Raw genomic sequence first — 21,575 nt, forward strand, 5'->3', positions numbered from 1 at the left:
GGGTTAGATGTCGTGGCGTTTGCTGTGTGGCACGTAGCGCCGCGGCCGTCCTGCTGGAACCACATGTAGTCTAGGTTCATATGATTCAATTGGGGCCATAAGAAATTAGTTATAATCCTTATGTAGCGCTCGCTGTTGAAGGTGACCTCCTAAATAACGTCGTTTTTAAAGAAGTACACAAACACCAAACGGTAACTTTTTGAGGATGCATTATGACATGGTGAACCTATCGTGGGTTGGTAGCAATGTTGCTTGTTAACACAGCCAATCATCCAAAAATGCGCATGGTCACTAAAGATGATTTTTAGTCCAAAATCGGCCTCTTCCAAACGAATCGAAGCCCAGTCCGCGAATATACGGCGATGACTATGGTCATGAACTTTAAACTCCTGGGTCAGTTGGATCTTGTATACAGGTGTAGGCCCGTCCTGATGCAAAATTCGACAAATTGAAGTCTGCGAAAAGCCTAATTCTTGTGCCCGGCGAGGAATAGACTGCCTCGGGTTCTGCTGTACACTTTCACGGACCAAGGCGATGTTCTCGGCCGATCTTGCGTTCCTTGAACGTACAAGTGTTGGATGATTGTTTACTGAACCGGTCCTCTAAAATTTGGCCACCAATCGTGGAAGAGTCGACGTTTTCAATAACGAACACTCATTTTGATAATAAAATTTTATCATTTGAACGTGCTGTTCAGTAGTGTAACTTGCCATAATGATTTAGTATAAGCAACTGAATAATAAATAAAACATTAAACAGATATCACCAAAACAAAATGGCCGCTACAGGGCGCCAAAATCTACCCGCACCAATTTAAAAACCTTAGAATTAATTATTGTTTAAACTCTCTATTTAAAGTCTTTCGATCATTCATTCAGTAACGTTGTTGGCTTTTTTCTTGGCAAATATTGCATTCGTATAAATCTTTCTAACTAAAGATTTTAAACAAACATGGCTTTACGATGGTAGAGAAGTCGAAGAAAGTAGGTCCCCCGATTGCATCTGTCTCTTTGTTCACGCCTCTACAACCCAAACCATTAGGTCGATTGAGTTCAAACTTTAAAAGTTTGAACCTGATTTCCGTTAGTCTTTTTTTCAGGATTTGTTTCGAAGACCAAGAATAACAGTTGTCCCCATAAAAAAGTTGAGGACAAAAATCGATTTTAATTAAATTTTCTGCGATTTTTCTTAACATGGCTTCTTTTAATAAATAGAACCGTAATTTTTTTTTAAGTTTTTTCAAGAATTAATGAACCGATTTCAATAATTTTTTCTTTGCACAAGTTCTTATACTGCTTTAATAATATTGAATGATCAAAGATGTAATTGTTTTTTTTTTTTAACTTCCCATAGGAAGTTATAGTAATGGGTCCGATTTGTCAAATTGAAAATTTTGACATTTCTCGACGTTTCAAGGTCCCTAGAGTTGAAATAAAAGTTTTTTAGAAAGATGTAATGTCTGTGTTTGTACGTCCGTACGTTTGTACGTTCACGACGTTTTTTTCGTTGTCCATAGCTCAAGAACCAGAAGAGATATCGACTTCAAATAAATTTTATTAAACAGATACTAAGGCAGAAAGATGCAGAAAGGGCTCTCAAAAAAATTGCGTAGGCGGTTTCTTACCATAGCAGGTTAAAAAAAAGGTGAACACTTTGGTTAACCCTAAATATCTTACGAACCAAAAACGTTAGAGACTTGAATTAAATTTTATAGTAGTATATTGTAACGTAATACCAAACACGTATATTTTGTTGAAAAAAAATTCAATTAATGGTTTTTTTATTAATCAGAAAAACTGAAGAAATAAAATTTGTCACCTCGAAAATTCTACGAATACAAAATAATTTTATCTCCAAAACATCTGGTAAAATTTTGAGAAAAATCGAATTGACAGTTTTTTTTATAAAAAATAAAAATCTAAAAAAAAACATTACTCTAAGCTGCTAAAAATTGATGTTCGGTTCTTCCAATTTGTGAAAATTTTGGAAATACTACTTAAATTGGTAAAAATTAGTTTTTGACTAAAATTTTCTTTATATAAAAAATATTGTTAATAAGTTAAAAAAATGTAAGAATAATTCAAGTAACAACTTTTTTAATCCAACAAGTTATTTTTGTGTCTTTTATTATGTTAAAAAGCAAACAGAATAATGTTTTGAAGGATGCACCATCGCACTCAGGAAAAGATGTACCATCTCAAAAAAATAGTCAGAAGTGGATTGTAAGCAAAATATAGCAAAAATAAATAAATTTGGTGGAACTACAGCTCTTGAAGCACTATTTATCTGCTCAAGTAATATCAGGAATGGATTCTATATTCAATTTGTCAATTCCTTATAAAAAGACGGTACCCGAATAATTGTAGAGTCTTATGAATTTTTAAACTTTTTGTAACAAACATTTATATAATTAATTCCGAAACGAACACATCGAACAAAATCTAAGTTCAGAATCAGACTATTGTTTCGGAACTGCCTCAAACAAAAACAGAACAGATCAACTAATTAAATGGAAAGTAATGTCTGTTAACCGTGTAAGCTGTCAATTTGTATTATGACAGTATTTTGAGAAACGTCCTTGTCAGATAGTTGTTAGCTAACCAATTGACAATGAAATTTTAAGACTTTTAGACGAAGTTACTCAATTGTGTTAACAGGCTTTTGCCAGCTGAATGGCAGCTATTACCACAGCAATGAAAGATTTGATAATAGACATTTTAAGATCTGATAATGTCTGTGCTATTTTTGAAGCTGTCTTTTCAAAATCTTTCAATCTGTCAGTCGGTAAAGTTGTTTGGCTGTTTTTAAATTTCTCTAACTTACTTAGATAAATGAGTTGACATTTGGTAAATTGAATCTTCTTAACTAGCTTAGCAAATACGTAAATTATAATTTGATATTGTTTCCAAAGTATTAAAGTTGGTCAAAGCCTAAGCTATGTATGTTCTTGAAAAGTAACGACATTATTACATCTATTATAAAACTCATTCGCATGTATGATGCTGAAGCGTTCTGGCAGAAATATGGGAGTGTTTCTTTTTAGCAACAATGACGGTCGATTCCACAATGTCACAGCAGAGTCAACGCAGATTTGGTGAAAATTAATTGTTAGACGCTTTAACTTTAGTTAAAATACCGCAAGTAAGCTTCGGGGCTAAATAATGTATTGAACTAGTAGGGATGGACAATTAATGTCATAATTAATATTAATATATCCGATCCACGAGGGGCTGATTTCAGAGACACAATTGAGCTTCAATGCTCTAAGATCTCCCAACACGTAGTTTCTTGTGGTATTAATAATTGCTTTTAAACCGAAAGTTTGATCTTCCTTCAAACCTGGAAGCTGATATTCCAACAAATGGAGTGAACCTACAGTTTCAAGCCGATTCCGAACGACTAATTATAAAACACTTTTTATGACAAGAATTACTCTTGGAGGATTTGTCAATTCTTCACAACCGTAACAGTAACCATGAAAAATGGCACAGGTAGGGTTCGATTCCAAGACCTCTGGCATTACAGTCTAATGCCCTAACAATTACACCACGGGTAACTGAAGTAGTATGGTATTTCTAAATTTAATTCTTCGTCTTCTCAATACTTAAACGTCATTCCTGACGTTTATATTTACTTCAAGGTATTCTATCAGCATTGACTTTTTACCTTAGCTGAAGCATAGATGATTTTTGTTGATAGAAGGTGTTTCATCTTATCCTCGATTATTTTAAGGGTAAACTTGATTCCGTTGGTCTTCAAAAACAGTAAAGGGTTCTTAAACAATGCGTTGAACGCAGATGATGAGAATTAAAGGCTTTTTTAACAATTCGTTGAACGCAGCCGATGAGGATTATATCATCCTCATTATATCGTCTGCCGTGTTGATTTCTGCTTCTGTTCGATATGAAAGCAATGTCACATGCTAGCGTATTTAGCAATATTTCGAAAAGGTCGGAAGAATTGGAACGTTTTTTCTGTTAAAGAGATTCATTGTCATATAGAGAGCTCTGGACGATGAATGGTATCATATGCGCCCTTGAAGTCGATAAGAACCTAGACTTTCCACGAAATGTCTCCAATATAAGAATGTGATCTATGGTCGATCTGCTGGACCAGAAGCTCGGTATTAAAACTTCGCATGTAACTTGTATTAGGTATATAATTTATCGATGATGTGATACATACCTTTTAACGTCCTTGAAGAATTCCGATGATAATTCATTTGAACCGAATGAATTCTTGGTATTGTTCGCATCTTCTGAAGCACGATGAACCTTTTTTATACTACAGCTAGATAAACAAAGTTTTTATCTATTAGACGATGGGTGTTTTTCTTACCATATCACTTCATCTTAAAGAGGAATTTTACAGCTTCTGGAAATGCTGTTTGGAAACATCTACTTTTCCCTTTGCTTCAATGACTAGGTCACCATTTCACTGGTTTGAAGAAACTGCTTTCCGGTTTTGAAGCCAGCAACAAATAGTTCTCATTCGGTTTCTAAGTATTAGGTATAGCTATATCACAACTCGCCCAACTTCAATTCCTGCCTTCTCCACCTACGAGCAAAAAAGCACAAAATGTTTCATTCAAAACATAATTCCGCTTATAAATCAAACATGATGTTAAAATCAAATGCAAAATCCTGCTCTGAATAAATCAATTCACAATAAGTCGCTCACATGCAAATTAACTTAACAATTTATAACACTTCACTTTCAAGTTTCATAAACCAAGTCTTAATAGATCTTATAGCAAAAATGGAACTTACAAAAAAAACTTTGTATGATTTTTTCCAAGTTAATATGCATGCAATGCATGGGCTTCTCTCAAGGTCGGTATGTTTTATAAGAGCATGTCACTCCAAATGAATAGATACTCAATACACATATTTATTTCCTCTCTAATTTTAATCAAATCAAAATGAATAATAAATTCAAAATTGATTAACATTCGATTAAAAATATTCAAGGGTCGACAAATTTTCAAAGTGCAACAGGTATCAATCAAATGATCGTAAACTATGCATAAAACAAAAACTCAAAGCGCGAAAGATACTTTCACTCATTGGAATTCTGAACATTATAATTTGTTAGTAAGAACGTTTTGTGTTCTGTATCTGTATCTACGATATTTTCATTGAGTAATTCGAAATTTCCGATCACACGAACTGATCGCCTCCACCCTCAACGCTGACACTTTGTCTCCGCAACATGTCACATATTTAAAGAAGCCTGTCGACTTTGTTATGCTGACATGTGTTTTGTATGGCCTATGCATGGTGTAGACTGTTGGTAGGTAAGTCAAATTAGTCACGTCGACGACGACGACGTCAGATACAAATTTCCCAGATTCTGCGCACTAGGAGCATATTTTTGAATACCTATACTTTATGGGAACTTATTCTGCTGTTGGGTGCACTTTACACAAAAATGAATGCTCATTGCTGTTGATTTTGTGTTCTTTCAAAAACTATGCTCATCAGTTGGAAAGCGATCGTGAAACTGTTAAATACAAAACGAGTACGATTCTGAGACTGAGATACTTTTGTGTAGTCAGCGAAAAACGAAACGCTGCTGGGGAAAAAGATATTTATTAGCGTGTCGAGTGTGGAAAATTGTTTTTATTTACGATATTTTAAATAAAAATAAAAAAATATAAAAATTTGATAATTGAATAAAACACAAGAAATATAATAAAAAGTGCTTTAAAGAAAAAATTGTAAAATTTAAGTTTGGAAAAGTTTTGTTAAGTGGAATTGCTGAGTGAATAATATTCAAAAATGCATAGCACACTCTTGGAGGAGGTAATGTATTTTGTTTGTTCAATTAAATTTATTGGATTAATTTTCTCTGGAACAATCTTTTCTGTTTGTGGTGTTTGAAATTAAAGAATGAATTCTCTTCACAGTAGACATTATCAGTTTACCATCATTTGACATTTTAAAGGTCATTGTTATTAAATTCTTTGTTTGTTCTCGAAATTTATTCTGGCTGGATATTATTTCAACATAAAAGATATGGAAATTCGAACAGCGTGCAATATTTTATGGATATCATTTGAAGTTTTTTTTAAATAAAATAGAAAAGAAGTTTTGAACATTTTGTTATAACACTGTTTAACAACACAATACGTTAAAAACATTGTTCCTCGTTGCATGACAATATTTTGTAAGTAATTTCATTCTTTGTTTGCAAAATATTCTAGGCGACAAATATTGGTTCGCTTTTATTAAATGTTTTAAGTTCATTACAATTTCCTTAATATAAAATTTTATTGAATTCAATAGCGTAACGGGTTCGTGAAATGTTTGGGGTCAAAAAGATTTTTAACTTTTTGCAAAAGAAAAACTACTTACTGGATTTTATATAAAAGTAATTTTTGCACATCTTGATACAAAGTATCTCGAAAGTGCGTTTACCCGCACACACACCGATCCTTAAAACATCTTAAAATGTAAAATTTTTTGAATTTTGACAATGAATTTTAATAACTTTTAACTTTCTATGCGATGGTAATAAATGCAAAAGATTTAATCTTAAAAATAAAACCGGTTGACAAAATTACGTTTTTTTTTCGGTCACACTAACGAAAAAATACTTTTTAAAAGGATTGAGTTATCCTGAATTCAAATACCGCCTTACAAAATATGCAACTTTGAAAATGTTAAAGACAACTAAAGACTAGAGTTCAAGCAACCTAAAATTAAGTACTAAAATGATTTTGCAAAGTACAAATCTTTGTCTATTAGGTATCGAATAGTTTAAATCATTTTAGTATTTTACTTGTTTCTAGAAATTCTCATTTTAGTTATTAGTCTTTATTTGAACCTAAAAAAAGTTTTGATTTAAAATTTCATGTTTGGATTTAAAGTTTTGGAGTTAATTTTTAGTGCTTGAGTTTTAAAAATTTCAAAAACTTTATACAATAAATAATTCAACTTAATTCACGAAAAGATTAAAAATTAAGAAAACCATCATGAATTTTATTGAAGTAAAACTAATTCATGAATTTTTCGAATTTTTAAAGTAATATCTTAAAACCTTTATGCGATAGAGTAGTTTTGAAGTTGGATTAAATCATTGGAAAAAGTGCAATTTAATTGCTAGTAGCAACGCCTTGTCCACCAGTGATAGCTAATATGCTAACTTAAATATGAACATTTTCTTAAACTGTCCATACATATATAAATTAAACTTTGGGACCGTTATTACCATTAAGAAGTTAGTTATATTATTTGAACTTTTTTCTGACCTTTACTTTTGACAGAATGCATTGGAACGATGAGAATGTACTTGAACTTTAATTACCGTTTTTAGATGTGCTCAAACTTCAAAAATGTATGGAGGCGTTTAACGGAGTTCTTTCAAAACAAAAGTTCCAATAGAAAGTTTCACTTTATTTGAACGTATGTAAGGGTCATCGTATGTATTTTACAAATTGTCTAAAAACTGGGATTAAATACTTAAAAAAAAAAGAGGCTGGGATGCGACTCACACTGATAACTTCCCATCCCGTCTGTCGATTTGTCTTCCTTAAAAGTTTGTCAATATGTATTTTAACCAAATTAGCGCAATATTTTTTGTAGATTTTATTTTTTATGAAAAAAACGGACTGTTGGATTTTTATATAAAAATAACTGAATATTGAAAACAATATTTTCTCTGAAATAAAATAAGTTTGAAGCCAATATTTTTAATTTTTGAAAAGCTATTTGAGCCGAAAGTAAATTTTTACCAAGTTTTAGTAGGTATTGTTTTTTTTTAGAGTTTTATTTTTTGTAAAAAAAACTGTCAATTCGAATTTTTTAAAAATTTTACCAAATGTTGAAAACAATATTTCTTATAAGATAAAATTAGTTTGAAGCCAATATTTAAAATTTTTGAAGAGATATTCTAGTCGAAAATCAATTTTTACCAACTTTCATACATTTTTTTCAGGTTTTTATTTTTTGTAAAAATACTGTCAATTCGATTTTTCTCAAAATTTGTCCTAATGTTGAAAACAATATTTCTTATAAAAAAAAATTAGTAAGAACCTATTATCTCAAAGTTTTTAGAAGATATTTGAGTCGAAAATCATTTTTTACGACCTTTGTTAATTTTTTTTCGGTTTTTAATTTTTTGTACAAAAACTGTCAAATCGATTTTTTTCAAACATTAACTGAATGTTGACAACAAGATGTTCTGAAAGATAAAAGTAAATTAAAGCCAATATCTCAAAGTTTTGAAAAGATATTTGAGTAGAAAATCAATTTTTACCAACTTTTATACATTTATTTTTAGGTTTTTATTTTTTGTAAAAAAAACTGTCAATTAGATTTTTCTCAAAATTTTATCAGATGTCAAAAACATTATTTTTCGTTTCACAAAATTGTTTTAGAGATGAAATCATATTTCAGTCGTAAAATTTTGGAGGTGACAAATTTTTTTTCAGTTTTATTGATTTATAAAAAAACCTATTTGGTATCACGTTACAATATATTATATAAAATTTAATTCAAGTCTCTAGCGTTTTTGGTTCGTAAGATATTTAAGGTTAACCAAAATTTTCACCTTTTTTTCAAACTGCTATGATAAAAAATTCACCCACGCAATTTTCTTGAGAGCCCTTTCTGCATCTTTCTGCCTTATTATCTGTATAACAAAATTTATTTGAAGTCGATATCTCTTCTGGTTCTTGAGCTATGGACGACGAAAAAAACGCCGCGAACGTACAGACGTACGGACGTACGGACGTACAAACGTACGTACACACGCACGCACAGACATCTTTCTGAAAATCTTTAAAGTTAAAAACTAAACTCCTAGAAAGTTTTGAAATATGTAACATTTATTCTCAAAAAAATAATTATATGACATTTTGTGATACAAACACGGATCCTTTTTGTCTTTAAGTACTCGAAGATTATATGTGCCAAGGCTGGGCTATACTAATTGTCTTTTCTATTTATTTATTCTATTTATCTATGTGTACCCTTAAATTTTAACTTCCATTAAATTTAGTTTGGTATTGTGCCAACCATTCAACATTCTCATCTGGCTGGAAATTATAGTACCCACCGGATGGTGTTGAGCTGTTTTAGATATTTTTTACTGTTTAAGGTTTCGGTTTACAAGGATATGATTTCCATACATTCAGCCTCTTAAAAGAAATTACTCGTTTTTAAGCCTGAAGAGGGTTTGTATAATTGGAATATTTTTAAAATCATTAATGGGTTGATCGGAAGTCTTCAAAATTATGAGTTTTTTATTAAGATTAATCCAATATCAGTACTATGATTTCTAATATATTATCAAGACTTTTATTTTCTTTGAAAGCTTCGGCAAAACAAACAAAACCTACATACATTTTCAAGCATAATAAAAAACATTTGAAACATATATTATTATCCTATGCTAATTTCAAAATTTCGTGGATACATGAAAAAAAAAAAACAGATTTGAATTACGTGTATTAATCGAAAGAATTTCATCACAAGGGATTCTTAGACGTTTCCAATTAGACAACCACCGAATATAAACTATTTCCTACTTTTTTATAAAAAGAAAACAATAGATTTATAGATTTTTTCAATAATAGTTATAAAAATTCTGCAGTGTTTCTAATAATACCTATGGCCAGTGACTGTATGATACCATTTTTTTGAGAAGGCTATTATCCTGATTTTTTGTATCCGTGGCATAATTGTTAGTGCGAAGGACTATCATGCCAGAGGTCTTGGATTCAATCCCTGCCTGTACAATCTTAAGTTTTTTTTTGTCCCGGGTACTGCCTCTTAGGAGGAATTGGAGTAATTATTGTCATGAAAGGTGCTTTCTTAAATAAACCGTTAGTAATCGACTTAAAATCTTTTGGAATCGGCCTGACAACAGAGTACTTCACACAGGAATAGTTGGGAGTTTTAAATCACTAGGCGTTAGTTCTCAACGGACTGTTGCACCACCTAATGTGTTTATTTATGATTATCTTGATTTAATAACATTTCCTAGATGAAAACAGCCTGCAACTTAAGGTTGTTTGAAATGAATACAATTTTGGAAGTCCTATTTCAAGATGAAGGGCGTAGCTTGTCATTTTCAAGGATAAGTTGAAATGTTTAGATGGAACGTATTAATCACTACGCCAAACTCGACACGCTTAATACGAGCTCCAATATTTTATACATGGCTGAGAGGTCAATTCGATTATTCTAAAGATGTTTCGCCATTTTACATTTAATAGACTTTGTGAAGTATTTGATTTCTCTAAAAGGTGCAAGCTGAAATACAAAACTTGGTTCAATTTCGCATCCAAATATTAGTACTCATCTACAATCTCCAAACTAACACTATTTAGAACCCAATTATACTATGTTTTGACCTTTTGCTCATCTACTAAACAGCAATACTTTACAATAATAATACTTTACAAGGCCCGATTTATAACAGTATTTCGCTAGGCGAAAATCAACAAAAAAAAGGCATACAATTTCTAGTTTCTCGCTTAGAACGCTTTGACAATGGATAATATGGTAAAAATATGTGAATCATCGAATAACTTTTCCGGAAACCAACCTGAAAGTTCCAAAGGACATTATTTCCATCTACCAGATCTCTTATCTGTTCACAAGTACACTACAGAATAAATTTGCAAGTGCATTCATAAAGAAGATTCCGCAGTAATTTTCAACATTTGTCAAGTCTCCTTATTTGTTGATAAGAAATATTACCGACTTTTTGAGCGATGATGGAAAAAAATTATTTTGGCATCAAAAATTTCATCCAAGAATTGTTGCTCTACATTCAAAAGTTTTAAGTCAGACAGACTGATAAATGAGTATTAAAGTATGCAGATCGATCACTAGACAATACTCCTGTGCCAAAATGTATATTTCTTAAATATTATACTATTCTAGTAATTTAATATTCAATTAAAAATGTTTCAACCTAAATAAACAGCATTAATTAAATCCATAGCAAATCATGTGTGAAACTACGAGTATAACATAGTACAAGTGCAAACATAAACTTATCTATCAAACAAACCAAAATATAATTTTCTACAATAATACATAATCAGTAGCTGATAAACAATTTTGATAACAACTCAAAATCAATGATTATTTTATTTAAATTGTGGTCAACAAAGACATTCAAATGGTTGCTAGCTCCACTTTGACCCATACAAAAATGTTTTCTATAAATGTACATATCATTTGAAAAGCGAGTTAAAAAATATCAAAATCAATGATGGCAAATCATCACCATTTCCTAAATTCAATTTAATTAAATGAATCATTTAAAATAAGCATCAAACAAACACTAAAACACCACACGAAATACACTTTAATTTCACTCAACACAAAATTTTGTTTACGCTTTTGTATACCAATTTATATTTTTTATTTATTTTGGTTTCGAAAACAGAGCCAATTTATTACAGTCTGACATTTTTTGCACAAAGTTTTAAAAATTGACAAAAAAGACTTATTTTCCGATACAAATTCAATCATGGTCTAGAAAAAGTTTTCAAACTCATCATCAGCACTTTTCATTTCATCTTTTTGTGGTTCTTGTGCTTTCTAAATTTAGATTCTTTGACAAACGTGGGAAAATCCACTTGACTATTTCAATTTTATTCATCTGTCTATTTTTATTTATTTAAATCATCCCATTTTGAAATATGAAAAACATCAGTATTCAGTTTAAAAAAGGTTCTTAGAAAATTCTTGAAATACAAACATTTTCGTCTTCATTCAAATCCCATCTCACTTTTACTTTATAATGAACACCTTTCCACGTCTTGATGAAAAATCACTTATTTCAATCATTTGCCCTAAAAATAACACTTTCTGTATACAAAGCAGTCGAATCTAAATTCAAAAATATATAAAATTTGGGTGTGCTGTTTGCAGGTGTGTATGTTTTGGTTTTGTTTGGTTAAGAAGTCTTCCTATTTTTAATTGGCATCGACATCGACGGACGCTATCGCTACCGCCACCGCCAAACCATCCACCTTCGTTATGTGTCAGGTGAATGAATGGCTTATACATCACACTCAAAAAAACAAAGCAAATTTTTGGTTAGCCGGTATGGCAGTGGCACCTACCTGAATATCTGATGCACCCTTTTAGTTTAAGAACTGTGAGAAATAGTCTAAATTTGGAACATTGATGCACTGTGAGGCACAACAAAGAATTTTTGAATATATTAACAAAGGAATTTTTATTTGTTTATTAAACAAAGTTTATTAAAAAACGAGGCTGGGAGGAGATCCACACCGTTTGTCTTGCTTAAAAGAGGTTTTCGACATCTCTCTAAAAATCTTTTATTCAGATTTTACTGGCCTTGAAACGTCGAGAAATGTCGAAATTTTCAATTCGACAAATCATATCACAATAACTTCCTATGAGAAGTTAAAAATGGAAAGCATTAGAAGAGCGAAAATTAGCCTACTACAAAAACGGAAATTCATAAAGGTCCATAGTCATTCATTCCAGTTAGGAAAATGTTACTACTTACTTAGTTTCTTATTCGTCTCCATATGCATTGACGGTCTCAGCCTTTAAGCCCCTTGCAAGCCCCTTTATTCAACGAAACAAGCGCTCTGGCTGCAGTAACCGCCTAGTCTCTGTAGCGCAGGTTTGATCTTTCTCGTCGTCTAAAACTTAGGGGATGCGATTGAAACATTTTCTTTTTCCATTCGATCATGTGGTCAAAGCAGTGTAGTCGGCGTGTTTAAGGTCTTTGGTTCACAATTGAATCTCCTCCAATCAATTATGTCGTCCTCGTAGCCAATCAATTGTAAAGACTCAAGGACTATGTTGAAGAATCACATTATAGTGCATATCCTTGTCTAAACCCTTTACATGTCTAGAATAGTTCGAATGAGTTGTTACCTATTTACACGTTAAACCGCGTATTTTGTAACGTCATGTGGCATAACTGGATCAATTTTTCGGAATACCAAGTTCAGACATTTCCAATAGAAGCTTTTCGCGACTTATGCTATCATATACGGCTTTGAAGTCGATGAAATGATGGTGGGTCTCGACTTAAAGTACCTGTAGGCAACATTATGCAGTGATATGCCTCTGTCATTTTTGCAGAACATAAGTTCGCTTTTTTTGTAAATTGGGAATATTGAGCTATTTGAGCAGTCATCATAGCTTTCTCTTCCCATACCTATTAGATGAACTGGAGCATGCACCCTACGAGGACATAACCTCTAAATTTTAAAAGTTCCGTAGGTTGCCCAACCGAAACGACGAATTTGCGGTGCTGAACTCGTCGAGATACCTGAGTTGAGAAGCCGCGAGTTTTTTCTCTTTCGTTCTTTTTTTACGGCACTCCTCTTGTTTTCCTCTGCAGCATTGTCGGTCTCCTGCTTCACTACCGTGCATCATCATAACAAGGTTAGGTTAGGTTACGTTATAGTGGCTGTCCAAGATGGAAACGGGCACACTTAGGCCTGTTTAATGGCATATTGTGATACTACATGAATCTTGAGGCTTCCTCCTAAGCTCAATAGAACCAGTTTGAGTCCCTTACGAAACGTGAGAGGCTGATTATGCTGATATGATTTAGATCGTTTAAGATGAATTCTCATATGTAATTCTTGCGTTTTCGAGCCAGACCAGGGCATGTGCAAATGAAGAACTATTTTTTCCTCTTCCTTGTCCATACAGCTTCTGCAAAAGTCATTTGAGAATACGCCTAGTCTCGTGGCGTGCTTTCCTATTAGACAGTGTCCGGTTATGACACCTATTATCGAGCTTATATGCGATCTGCTTAGAGAGAGCAAGCACCTTGAACGTTTTAAATCCAGTGTTGGCCAGATGTTTTTTGTGACTTCCCACGTGGTGATGTTGTTCCACCTGGTGTTTGCCCTCCTCACAGCGCTCGTCTTGCATTAGCAACAGTTGACAAGTACCGATTGGTATGCCAGTACTTACCAAACATGGTAGGATGGGCTGTACTGTACCGTTCCTGGCGAGTTCATGTGCCTTCCAGTTACCTGGAATGTCTCTTTGGCCCGGCACCCAGCAAAGGTCAATATCAAACTGTTGTGCCATCTCCATTAGAGATGATCTGCAGTTATGGACTGTTATAGAGTTTGTAGAGACAGAGTCCAGATATTTGATAGCGGCCTGGCTATCAGAGAAAATACGGATATCAGATTTTGATATCACGTTTTCTTTAAGCCAGGACAATACTTACTTTATCGCCAAAAGTTCCGCCTGGAACACGCTACAATGATTGGGAATGCACAATAAGAGACCTAATTTCAGTCGTTCAGAGTACACACCTCCACCAAACCCTTCTTTTGTTTTTAACCCATCAGTGTAAAAATGGATTGACTCATGCTCCAAGCATATCCTATCCTCCCAAAAAGATCTAGGAAGTATAGAAATCTGGAAATTTCTGTCGAATTGCAGTTGGGAAATGTTGTAGTCTGTGTGCTTTGGAATTGGCCAATGTTGTTGTTAGTCCACTGCGACGAAGGTTTGAGGCGAATAGCAGAGCTTGCAGCTATTTGTTTGCTAAATATGTCAAGAGATGTTAGGTAGAGCAAGGTGTTCAGTGCCGCATAGCGAACCGCTTATAGATAGGCAAGCTGAACGTTGGACTTTATTTAACTTATCCCTGTTTATAACTCCTTTCTCTAAAGGAGTCTACCATACTGCCACACCATACGTTAAAATCGGTCTGAATACCGATGTGTATAGCCAATGCGTGATTCTGGGTTGTAAAGCCCCTTTTATTACCAATAGCTGTTTTGCAAGAAAAGAGTGCTACAGTAGCTTTTTTGACTCTTTCCTGTACGTTGCGTTTCCAATTTAGTTTTTTTTCTATGTCAAGATTGAGGTATTATTTGAGAATAATAAGACCAAATTGGTTTTGTGTGAGTTAACACCCAGTCCACACCGATCAGCCCAAATAATTAGTCTGTCTAAGGCATTTTGTAAGAGTTCTTTTAGGGTGTGAAGATGCTTTCCTGAAGCTGCTATAGCCACGTCATCTGCATAGGGTACCACTCTGAAGACCTACGCATCCAGACTAGTTAGGATTTCATACACCACTAGGTTCCAAAGGAGGGGGGAGAGAACACCACCTTGCGGTGTCCCTCTAATAACAATTCCTCTGCCAGAAAAGTATCCCAGTTTTTAGTTAATTATTCCGCTAGTAAGCATTAAACGTATTAACTTCCGAAGCGAACTCTATACATTTAGAGATGTTAGTGCAGATTCCTTTTCTTTTCTGTCTGTTAGCCTATAGTAGTCTCGCGGTACTGGTTTCACTGGTCTTTGACGCTTATAGATGGGAGAACGGCTAAGAGTTTCCCTGACACTGATTAGCACGTGGTCGATTTGATTTTCAGTTCGGCCATCTTAAGATCGCCAGGTTGCTCTGTGCATCCTTCGATTGGAAAACCTGGCACTACTTGTCACCATATTACTAGCATTAACAAAGTCGATTAGTCGAAAGCCGTTGTATGTGTCGTTGTTTCATGGAGACTATGCTTTACAACCAACTAATCCTCCAAAGATATTTTCCTTTCCGACTTTAGCACCGAACTCATCGAGCTCGACTTTGACATCGTACATCAGACAGGCAACGTAAGCTCTATCCAGGAGGTCGTAAAACTCCTCCTTGTTGAACTCCTCCGCTTTATCGGTAGGGGCTTTTGCACATATTAGGCTGATGTTTTGGAATGTAGCTTTGGTGCCGATCACACCTATGCGATCGTTAATAGGCTTAAGTTCGATGACCTTGGATCTGAGCCAATTTCTCACTAGGAATTAGAAAAATGTGAATTGATGTTAAGAAACCATGCAGAAATAAAACTTTTAGGTATTTTATTTATTGTGGTCATATTTTTGAAAAATATGTTAAGTAAAGTGCACAAATCATAAACTGGAAAAGAATTTTCCTAATGAGCTCACTTTCATATAATGTTTGGAAAGATTTTTTTTTCAACTGTGTAACTCCAATCGCTGTTTCGGTTTATGAAGATTAGTTGCAAGCCATTCTCTTTCTATTACTGACTTATTCTACTTATTAGTAAGACTTGAGATTATTCATAATTCTTCTTTTTTAAAAGTTCATTTTTGAAAGATGGTAAACAAATAAAATTAAAGCATTTTTAATTATTTTTAAGGACAAACAAAAGGATTTTTTGGTTAAGCTATCGATAGAACCCATAATTATGTTTTAAGTGGGTGGATACCACGCCCTTAATTGAAAACAACGAGCTTTAAATTTTGCTCTTTATCTATACCACAAGAACTTCATTACATATTTGAAAAATTTCAAAGTTTTACGCTACTGAAACTTCTTCATAATGTTGACGATTAGTGATTTTGGGTTTTTTGAAGTTCTGTATCTTAGGAATGACTTGTGCTTTCATAATTATAATTTTATCTACATTTTTTCCTTTATTAGACTCGATTTATTAAAAGCTATATTATTTATATGTGGTTTGATAACTTTTATTAAAAACACAAAGTATGATTCATGCTGATTTTTTTGGGCTAAGTATGGAACATAATATCAGTAAAATGAGCACCAGCTTAATGCTCATAGAGACGTAGGACATTTGAGCTCAGCACCTGTATTTAAGCCCGAATGTTCTCGTTGATGGGTTTAATTACGTATTCCAGCTCCAGGAAGATCGAATACAGCTCCTTGCTGACAAAATAGTGCCACCAATGTCGTAATCGCCAAATAAATTTAATAACTTTAGTCCGTAAAGCGAGTATTTTATTTTAGTGAAAATCGAAATTTCCAAAGGTCATTTTATAAGAATGATTTTTTCAAATTAAGTAGACAATTTTGACCCTCCCTGTATATTTAATTAGAATTCTATCGACTATCAGCGGAGGCGATTTGTTTTGTTTCCGATTTAAGTATTTAGCACGAAAATTACGGATTTTATTAAAATGGTGTTCTTTTATTTAATTAGCGCTAAATCGCTATCTCACGCAATAGAAATAAGTCACGAAGTCAAAAAAAGAACTTTTAAAGTGTTGTCTTGTGACATTAACATTACACAAAGTTCAAAATCTCTAGGCTCATACAATTTGTTTTGCGGTTCAATCAAATTAATTTGAAGTAATAAACTTTGTCCGAATGTGAGATTTTAAACATTAAATTAAAAGAAGTTGCAACAAATTTCCAGAATATTATCCAAAAATTAAAGGTGTTTGAAATATCATGGATAAAGTCTAAGTCTTTTTTTCTTTACTTTGGGATTTTTTTAGGAATTGACAAATGTGAAAATCAACTTCGCCTATTTATAACTGTCTGTTCAAGAAACCTTTACACTTTTTTGCCTTTTTAGAGAAGTTTTATTTCGTAATAATACCAGTGTTTTGTTGGAAAATCTATCAATAGTACAGTTGGATTTTACACGAAGAACAAAACCAATATCCATAGTATGAATACTACCGATAAAAGTCTCGAATGGATCTTATGTGATTTCGTTCTCAAACTTTGGTACGATTGATATTGAATTTGTATCTCGATGGCTGTGTTCGTTGAGTAGTTGTGCATTTGGAATCATGTGTTTTCCATTGGGGACAGAAATCAATCTATTACTGTTGATATTATTTAGTTTTGTTAGTAAAAATGGACTGACTGGGCTTATTTTGCAAGAGAAAACAATTGAAAAATATTTTAGTTTTGCTAGGTTTCCACCAAAGGTTTAAAGGAAGATTTTTTTTGAATTTTTTGATAAATTATTCTGGCAAATATTTAATTGTATCAACTTTCAAATATAAAAACCGGAATACTGCGGATCGTTTTCTTGGCAATTTCTCACTGTACTATATATGGAATACCAAAAAACACAGCTAATAACTCAGGGTATTTTTGTAACCCATTCTATCCCAAAACATTGTGTAAGCATTAGAAAAGAGACAGTTTTATGTGCACATTGGTTTTGAATTTCTAAATATTATAATTACTAGGAAATACAGAGTCTTGTAAAATTTCCCACGTCTAAACAACCAATCTCTATATTTGACAGTAAGAAGAGTGGTAATAATATTACAGTTGAATAAGTGACATTTTATCTGATATGAAATGTTTTATTTAGGATGCAGTGACATTCAGCTTTATACATTTTTAGACTGCAGTCAATGTCTTAACATTCTAACCCAAATTTATGGTAACAATATTTGTTTGTATCAGTACAAATTAATAAAATTAGGTGCTTCAGTATTTTCACTATCAACATTTCTAAGTTCTAAGTGACATTGATAATGTTTTTTTTAATAACAAAAAATTTCCACGGGCCCGATTTAATTGATATTAATTTTTATATTGCATATATAAATTAAAGTGAATGAACAAGTCAATTTTCTTTGGAGCTTTAAAGTAGCTCCCTTATAAACATAATTCCATAAAGTTTTTACTTTTTCCTATCAACTCACAATAATGGACTTTGGCTGTTCACTAAGCAAGTATCAATAAAATTGATAGAAAATATTTTAATTACTTAAATCTTATCAGACCTCGATTGATCTTTTTAACCTTTGATACTGATTCCAAAAGAGGCAAATATAAAATTTTTAATTTCTTATTAAGTGTGCTGAATTATAAAACATTGTAATTCTTATCAGAAGACTAAAAGTCTAGTAAAATAATCAATATCAACATAATTTGTTTCCTATTCAAGATTAATTTCATTAAAAAATAAAAAATACTTTCATTTTACAGCTCATGGAAAATGGCTTTGTTGTCATTGAAGACTTTCTAACATCTGAAGAGACTGAAGAATTATACAAAGCTGGACGAACATTATGTATGGAAGCACCAAAAAGTGACAGAATTATTTTTAGTACCGTCAATAGTGAGAAGCAACAATCGAAGGAGAGTTATTTCTTAGAGTCGGGCAATAAAGTTCGTTATTTCTTCGAAGAAGGTGCTATCGGGGAGAATGGAGAACTCCTGGTGGATCCAATGTGTGCTTTAAATAAGGTAAATTAAACAACCATTAAATACTTTTCCTTGTAGATCTGACGGGAGCTTGAAGTTGGCCTGTGCTTTTGAATGCTCTTTTGTCAAATTTTGGATTCAAAATGTACAGTGCCTTTGACAGTTCAGTGCTTTCCTCCGATCTTAGGACATTGTATTGAACAACGTCAAACACCTATAAATCTTAAATTGCATAGATTTGACAACCACAAGTATTCTAAATTCCAAAACAATATTTTGAATTGAATTTAAGATTCATACGCAAACGTCAGAAACACTAAATCTGTCATTGATGTAAACGTTAACAAATTTCAAAATTGATTAGATCTGTTTGATTCGTTACATTGGTTTTTCTTTTGACAAGCTTCCAATCAATAACGAAATATAAAATAATGTATTGTCGCTTTTTTCAAAATTGACAGTTCAAGTGAGAGCTGTCAGCAAGAAAACAGTTTATGTACCTAAATGACGTTTTTTTGGAATTTTTCTTTTAGGTCGGACATGCTCTCCACGTTGAAAATGATACTTTCAAGAAAATTACCTTCAGCAATCGGATAAAAGAAATATGCTGGCAATTGAACTATAGAAAACCTGCAGTATGTCAAAGCATGTACATTTACAAGCATCCTGGTATTGGAGGCGAAGGTAAGACTATTCAGGCTTTATATACCTTCTATCTTTAAAATTCATAATTTTAATTCTTTGTCTTTCAGTTATTGCCCATCAAGATGCTTGGTTTTTGCATACTGAACCCAGTACGGCCATTGGATTTTGGTTTGCCTTGGAAGATACAACACTCCAAAATGGCTGTTTGCAATTCATCAAAGGATCACATAAAAGTGGTGTTCATAGAAGATTCATGAGGAATCCCGATGTAACAGATCAAGAATTTTTATTATACGATAGACCAGCACCAATATACCCAACATCGAATTTCATCCCTGTTACAGTTAAAAAAGGTAATTTGTTAAAAAACTTGTTTACGAACTGCATTTTAATTTGATTGATTTTTTAAGGAACCTGCATAATTATTCATGGTCAAGTTGTTCATAAAAGTGATCATAATCGATCAACCAAGAGCCGTCATGCCTACACCTTCCATGTTATTGAGACTGATAATACAATATATTCCGAAGCCAATTGGCTGCAGCCTCCAAAGGATGAACCTTTTCCTTTACTGTACGAACGAAAGGATTAAATTTAACAACTGATGCTGATGTCATGAAGATTGAAGAAGTCTAGCTTACATTGCCTTTTTATTTAAGTAAATTCGTATTAATAAAAAATGTAAGAAGACATTTCATAACTGTTGAATGTATTATAAAATTCTGTGTTTTCTTTAAAAATTAATATTTTTTAACATTAACAACACACATTTTATAAGATCCTATGAGGATGTTGCAGGGTAAACCAAATGTCAATTTTGACATTTCTTCCGCACTAAAAATATTAAATTAATCACTCCAAAATCATCCGTTACTCATTCATCGGATTTTGTAATCGGCATTGAACAACTAGATATCGACTGATAGCAGCCAACTTCGCGTTGATGTCTTCTATTTTTTAACGCCACTTCTTTTTCAGCGGAAATATGGAAAAAACTTTTGAACTTCATTTTTAAATTTTGTTTATTTCCCAGACAACAGGTTGCGTACTTAAAAGTAATTTTAATTTTTTTTTCGTCAAACCTACAAGAGCCCAGGCATAGCTAAAGAGGTGGAATCACTTTTAAGTGGGGTTTTGTATGAGAATAGGCAGGTTCAAGTGATTTAAGGGACTTGAAAGTTAGGCAAGTTTCTTGTATATGATTGGCCAGCTGCCAAAAAATTACATTCCAACTAAGGCAACTTTATTGGGAGGTTAAGTGGAAAGTAAGTCAAGAAAAATTTACTTAGCTTACAAGTCAAGTCAATTTATGTCAAAATGATAATTGGTCATGTTTTTTCATTCAACTGAAAGCTGAACTTTATTACTCTATGATTTATTTATTTTCTGCTCAATTCCATTTAATGTTTTCTGTAAAATGGTTCCTTGCGAAATGGGAAAAGAAATAATTAACATTTCTTTAAAATACAAAATGCACATCGTTATATGTTAACATAAAGTCATTATCATACCTTCACGTTCCCTAGAACGAATTAAGCCACGATACGAATGAATATTTAGAACTTCTTTTTAAAATGAGTACAAATAGTTTATGAGACTAATATCGTAGAATACATGGTTTATATTTATTTTGGCTCAAAAAACATCTTTTCTGACAAGGCGCATTCTCAATTGCCGAACAGTTCCATCATTAAATCACTTTTCTTCGAAAACTAAATTAGGTTTAGAAAAACGATAACCGATATTTTTGTACTAAAATTAAAGACATGGACTTAGAGAGAGCACCAAATGTGTTGTTTATTGACCGTCTTGGAGCCGCGATTTGAAAACTTGTCCTTTTCTTGGTTGACAGACCGAAACCATTACAAAATAGAAGCAATAGAATCTGGTATGGTGTCACTTGAACGTCTTCGTTGTGTTCCATAATGAATAGGAATGTTTGTTTTAACTTCTGAAGCCATGAGAGGTTGAAACAAAGAAAGGGCTCCTAAGAAAACCGTTTGACAAAA

The 21,575-nt window shown here is 32.8% G+C and overlaps 1 protein-coding gene across 1 annotated transcript; it reads left to right on the top strand.

Moving 5' to 3' along the window:
• The first annotated feature begins 5,468 nt into the window (after positions 1–5,468).
• On the top strand, positions 5,469–20,286 carry LOC129938962 (phytanoyl-CoA dioxygenase domain-containing protein 1). Its single transcript, XM_056046806.1, has 5 exons — positions 5,469–5,804; positions 18,703–18,963; positions 19,455–19,605; positions 19,674–19,919; positions 19,977–20,286. The coding sequence occupies exons 1-5, from the start codon at positions 5,781–5,783 to the stop codon at positions 20,156–20,158; spliced, it is 864 nt and encodes a 287-aa protein (XP_055902781.1). The 5' UTR covers positions 5,469–5,780; the 3' UTR covers positions 20,159–20,286.
• The last annotated feature ends 1,289 nt before the right edge of the window (positions 20,287–21,575 follow it).

This window comes from Eupeodes corollae, chromosome 1 (assembly GCF_945859685.1).
Source record: "Eupeodes corollae chromosome 1, idEupCoro1.1, whole genome shotgun sequence".
Taxonomy (NCBI): Eukaryota; Metazoa; Arthropoda; class Insecta; order Diptera; family Syrphidae; genus Eupeodes; species Eupeodes corollae.

Bases quoted from the DNA above. Each gene is read 5' to 3' on its own strand.
- LOC129938962 (XM_056046806.1), top strand. From the start codon at position 5,781: ATGCATAGCACACTCTTGGAGGAG. The intron at 18,964-19,454 runs GTAAATTAAACA...TTTTTCTTTTAG, and splicing joins CAATGTGTGCTTTAAATAAG to GTCGGACATGCTCTCCACGT. The intron at 19,920-19,976 runs GTAATTTGTTAA...TGATTTTTTAAG, and splicing joins CCCTGTTACAGTTAAAAAAG to GAACCTGCATAATTATTCAT.